This window comes from Clupea harengus, chromosome 16, assembly GCF_900700415.2.
Source record: "Clupea harengus chromosome 16, Ch_v2.0.2, whole genome shotgun sequence".
In the NCBI taxonomy this organism is placed as follows: domain Eukaryota; kingdom Metazoa; phylum Chordata; class Actinopteri; order Clupeiformes; family Clupeidae; genus Clupea; species Clupea harengus.
The window spans coordinates 1,788,827-1,794,585 of NC_045167.1; the positions used below are offsets into that span (position 1 = coordinate 1,788,827).

General features: G+C 40.7%; 1 protein-coding gene across 1 annotated transcript; it reads left to right on the plus strand.

Annotated features, from left to right (window-relative positions):
- The first annotated feature begins 680 nt into the window (after positions 1–680).
- Positions 681–4,979, plus strand: pim3 (Pim-3 proto-oncogene, serine/threonine kinase). The gene is made up of 6 exons (XM_012823806.3): positions 681–1,159; positions 1,541–1,650; positions 1,759–1,809; positions 1,947–2,310; positions 3,159–3,335; positions 3,442–4,979. The coding sequence occupies exons 1-6, from the start codon at positions 1,072–1,074 to the stop codon at positions 3,624–3,626; spliced, it is 975 nt and encodes a 324-aa protein (XP_012679260.1). The 5' UTR covers positions 681–1,071; the 3' UTR covers positions 3,627–4,979.
- The last annotated feature ends 780 nt before the right edge of the window (positions 4,980–5,759 follow it).

The following is a 5,759-nucleotide window of genomic DNA, read 5'->3' on the forward strand; positions in this document are numbered from 1 at the left end:
GAAATTGTATCAAGTCAACTAGGCCCTGATTAATGTTAGTAAATATGACAAGTAAAGCTTTCTTCTTATCGAAGAGGCTGTAAGAAATGTAACGTTAGTCAATCGGTTTCTTAAAAGGCCACTCCGCTATCTGTGGTTACATGGGAGAATATCATTTTTCATGCCTGTGCACACTTCAAGTCACTCATGTGCGGGGGTTATGTCTAGTGTAATTTCTGCAACATTGCTACTTTACATACGCAGTTCAGTGAAACAAACTGATATCCACAGACAGATGCAGTAAAAATGGGAGGGGAAGACTGATCTTAGAATTCCCGCCACGTGCACTCAAATAGCCCCTTTAAAAGCATACAAAACATGGTATTTATAAACGCTACCCCATTGGTTAGGTGCTCCAGTAAAGGACGTAGTAGAAAGCTTCCAGACGAGTATCCTTGAGCGTCTTGTAGCCTACTATGTTCAAGTAGTACCTATGAATGTAGCTATGTTTGTGTGTGTGTTGGTCGTATAAATCATTTACTACACCTTATAATATTAATGCAAGTATTTTGCATATTGAGGTACATTGTATGAGAGAGATGTATAAATAATCGGCCAAGATAAGACATGAGTGAAAACGCGGAGGGATATCACCACCCCCTCCACGCGTCAAAATATTGGCGTTAAAGGAGTACGTGAGTCCGCGCCAAAGCTCAGACAGAGATCACGCTTCGGTACAACAACAAAGTCCCGCGGACCGTGGTTACAATCAGGCTGGGCGTTATTTTATTTTTACAATACGCGTTAAGAGACGTGTTTTGGTAACTGGAGTGGCGGCACGTCTGTGCACGTCCAGGATCAGACCTTGTGGATTTTGTTCATTTTCACGGTTTTCCCCGACTGGATCAGCATAACGCAGCGACAATTGTGGAGTGGGCGAACTGGATAACCTTGCGCTATCAATAGCGTGCTGGCTAGCTAGCAAAGAGGAGCGCTTTGCCAGCTAATAAAATATTTCTTCAGATTGAACTGCGGATCATAATATAGCACGTTCAGTATACAAACAACGGATTCGTTTACACCCATTTAAATATGCTGCTGTCGAAGTTTGGCTCATTCTCTCATATTTGCAACCCGACTAGTATGGATCATTTACCGGTGAAAATACAGCTTCAACCAGGTAATTTTGCCGGTCAGCCCCGTGTCGCTGACAATAGTAACGTTAACTAATGCTGGCAAATTACATAAACCAGTAAGGTATGCATGTACTGGATGACAAATTGTATAATTGCTTATTGTGTTGAAATATTAGTAAACTGGTATGATTATATGTGACATACACGTATCCTCTAACCCGCGATTGTAAGTTAAATGGCAGTGTTATCAAACGTTAACTCTAACGTTACCGGTTAGTTTCCCTTTTGCATTGCAATGTAACGTATAGCGCAATATAGTGGATGATGTGTGGCACGATTTCACTTCAACATAATGATTTCAATTCTAGGAAGTAATGTTGCTAGTAAAAAATACATACTTAACGCACTGTTTGGATTTTTTTCAGTTAAAATAGAAAAGGAGCCATTTGAGAAAGTATATCAAGTCGGGTCCGTCCTGGGGAGCGGTGGATTCGGAACGGTCTACGCCGGTAGTCGAATTTCCGATGGTTTACCGGTGAGGATAAATCTATTTGGCGCAATTGAACTTGAAGACTGATAACTGATGTTTTCAATAACGTATATATGTATATATATTAATCAATATATGGTTTTTCTTCTCCAGGTTGCTGTTAAGCATGTGGCAAAGGAAAGGGTGACCGAATGGGGTTCCATCGTAAGTAACGCTAACTAGCTAGCTTGTTGACATTAGCAATTGTGGTTGTGTTTTGTTTGGATTTGTTGACCAGCCAGCTGTAGCTGCGCGGCCACATTCACAATAAACCTTAAGGCAATGTTTTGTTGTCCTTACAGAACGGTATGATGGTACCTCTGGAAATTCTGCTTCTGAAGAAAGTCGGTTCATCTTTTCGAGGGGTTATAAAACTCCTGGATTGGTATGAAAGACCGGACGGCTGGCTGATTATCATGGAGCGGCCCGAACATGTGAAAGACCTATTTGACTTTATTACTGAAAAAGGCGCATTGGAGGAGGCGACGGCCAGAGGATTTTTCAGACAGGTCCTTGAAGCTGTTCGACATTGCTACAGTTGTGGAGTCGTGCACAGGGACATTAAAGACGAAAACCTCCTCGTAGATCTTCGCACCGGGGACTTGAAGCTCATTGACTTTGGTTCGGGGGCGATTCTCAAGGACACAGTCTACACCGACTTTGACGGTACGCAAGTAACGCTTGTTAGCCAGCGATTGCTACGCAACACCACAGTGGTTCTGACTTGTTTTTGCTTGTTCAGTTTTATAACTGGTGCTTGATTTAATATTAAACGAGACTAGTTCACGCTTATAGCATCCCATTGTTTAAACTGTGATAGACATATATTGTGATTGATCAGGTAGCTGCTGTTGTGTCGTCTATGTCGAGACCTCCCTGACATTTCATGTGACGCATTCGTTTGTTTACCGTTAGCTTCCTCGAGGGTTTTCCCAAAAAGTCATTATTTATTCATACACGCTGATCGTCGTGTAGGAAGCTCGTAGCAAAACATGCCTGATAGTATTTGTTAAGGGTGTACTATGGGTATTACGTCTCTATTTTGAAATCTAATTTGCCAGTCGTTTTATGGCCGCACAATGTGTTTTTTTTTATCATTGTCTCAAAATCGTACAATACACCAAATCGTTCAACGTTAAGGAGTAGTGTCAAGGAGAAGCAGTCAGCTGCCACGTAACAGCTGTTTGTTGTGAAACCTGAGTCCATGGTTCACGTGATATCTTATTGCATTGGTGCGTGACGTGTCTTACGCCTTCGACCAGTTTCATCCAATCTAATGTCCAACCGCCAGTAGTAAGGCATTTTTGTGTTTCTATTGATGTTAAAAAGGAAGCTGGTATGAAATTTAAGCACTTTATGGATGGGATTTTTTTTTTTGCCTCATTTTGTCTATGTGTTGATTGCAATGCAGTTATTGCTACTTTTTTTTGTTGTCAAAATGATGGGATTAGAAGTGTGGCATCAAGTGAAATGCATTTGTAATCATGATTTTCATCCTTCATTTTTCAACACAGGTACTAGAGTCTACAGTCCCCCAGAGTGGATCCGCTTCCATAGATACCATGGGCGCTCAGCAACAGTATGGTCACTTGGCGTGCTCTTGTATGACATGGTCTGTGGAGACATCCCCTTTGAGCAAGATGAAGAAATCCTTCGGGGTCGACTGTACTTCAGGAGGAGAGTGTCTGCTGGTGTGTATTGTAGTATTTGTTTTGTGTCTTCCAAGCAAGCCTTATATAGCAGCTCTAAGAATGTGAACACAATGTGATCTTTATTATTTTTGTTTTTAATTTTCAGACTGCCAGCAGCTGATCAAGTGGTGCCTCTCCATAAGACCCTCCGACAGACCCACCCTGGAACAGATCTTTGAGCATCCATGGATGCGCCCAGCAGAGGTCTCCAAGGCAGAGGAGACTGATATCAGGCTGCGGACCATTGACACAGACACATCGAGCACCAACTCTAGCAAAGAGAGTCTCTGAGAAAGAAGGCCAGAGCTGGAATGTCTTGAACTTTTGGGTCTGCAGTCAGTCAGTCAGTCATTGACTAGGCTCACAAAATACCATTTCCTTTTGTAGGGAATCATAATTTATTACAGCTTGCTCTTCCTTACCTTTTTTTCTCTTTTATAATTCATGTTTCCTAATTGGGAACAGTTGCTGTTTGGGCGGACTTGCCAGCACTATTTATTTTTAATTTTTTATGTTCAAAGATGTTACAAGGCTGGTTTATGCATTGGTCAAGCCTCCTATTCAGACGTGGATGCTCTCATAGAGCTTGGAGAACTTTTATTTAAATGTTTTAATTTGATTTGGAGTGCCTTTTTGAAAGCTGCTGTTGTGGGGCTTTCATCGTTGCTTTAGTCTTTATTTTATTTCCCTTCCAGGCTTGTATGTAAGTTGTCCAGCGGTGGGGGCAAAATGGGGCTGGAGTGAGGGCCTCCCATTATACCGCAGAACAAATTACCTCCCAGCCTTGGGTCTCGTGATGGGGAGGGGTGAACATAGAATACTTGAAACACACTCACTCACTGCATCCCCTTTTGATGCTGCTCACTCACACTTTAGCCTCTACTGGTGTTTGAAAGACAGTTCCTTTATTTTCTGAATGTGTATTACATCTTTCAATATCCTCCCACACCCACTAATGGGTGTAAGGGACCCCTCCCCCCCCCCCCCCCCATCTCACTGCTGATAATACATTGCTCTAGCCTGGGATGTCTAGGCTGGGCTCAAAATTGCACAATCAATGCAATATTCATGGACTTTTTTCCCTTTTTGTATTTTTCAAAGTAAATCTTGTACAGTGTGTTTTTTTTTGTGTATATTTTTTTCCTTGCATTTAATTTATTTGTACCATGTAGACATTCCACACTCTGTGGCTATTTATTTTTTATTTATTGTCTTTGCTTAGATCCCAGCATTCGCATATCTTTACCTGGCCTTTTGTTTGCATTCCTGTAGTACTATTTTTTTACATTTTGACAAGAAATAAAGTGGAGGATGCACTGAAGATGCTGTCAATGTTAAAAGGAATAAAGCAAGGTTTACTTAAAATTGGAAGAGCAATGAATGTTGTTTAATTCCTTCTCAGTTTAGATTCGGTCACAAGTTGACTAATAACTGAATTGATATATATGTTGGGAATCATTTGTGTAGTCTCCATTTAATATAACTAGATGCAAGCATTCTAACAGTTTGGGTGAGGCGAGGGCTATTCTTGTTAGTGGCTATGCAGCCTGGTGTTAGATTTGACTCTTCAGATTACCTGTATGGAGCGTAATGGAGATCCTATTTTTATATAAAGCATTTCAATTAAACATGTTTTGTACATTACATTTTCTTGTGTTTTATTGGCTTAGGGAAAGTAAGTAATCAGGGACTTCTCAGTATAAACAGTGTAAAAGAAACAAGCCTCTTTTTTTACTTTTTTACATTATTTTATTGACATTATTTACTGTAATCCATCTTGGTACATTAGAAGTTGTGCAGTATCTTGACTAAACTACGTCAGACTGCCATATCCTTGAAATGTACACAGTCAGCCATTGTTTGTAAGAAAACAAACAACTGAACTGTTCATAGAGCACTGCTCAAGTAAATTGTGTCAGTGGTAAAAGTAAGTAGTATACATATAATACACATATCACTGCAATTTGCCATGTGCCTTAACATGGCTTTCAACTGACCAGACCGTGGAATTATTGTATAAAGCTGGAGAGAGTGAGTACAACTGTAATTTAAACGGCGGATTCTATGCTAGCTAATTCAGCCCGGGAAGTGCAAAACTGACTGCTGTCATCTTGTGTAAATGCACCATAAAGGTGTTAATATAGACAAAAATCCAATTTTTATAAAAATCAGCATTTTATGGGTTGAAAATGGCTCAATACGCCATCTACTGTTAAAAATCATTCTGAACCTTACAAGGCCAATGCTGACGCAGAGTCAACCGATTGGGACTTCTCTACGTGGTGATATTAATAAACTCTAGTACACTCTCTTCCCAGTCCCCCTCTCAGTGGGTGAAGTTACACTTTAAACATGTCATCCCATGGGTGCTCAGTCTGCTCACTAACAGCACTATTTGTACCAAAAGCCCATTAGGCACCACAT

Bases quoted from the DNA above. Each gene is read 5' to 3' on its own strand.
- pim3 (XM_012823806.3), top strand. From the start codon at position 1,072: ATGCTGCTGTCGAAGTTTGGCTCATTCTCTCATATTTGCAACCCGACT. The intron at 1,651-1,758 runs GTGAGGATAAAT...TTTCTTCTCCAG, and splicing joins GAATTTCCGATGGTTTACCG to GTTGCTGTTAAGCATGTGGC. The intron at 2,311-3,158 runs GTACGCAAGTAA...TTTTCAACACAG, and splicing joins AGTCTACACCGACTTTGACG to GTACTAGAGTCTACAGTCCC.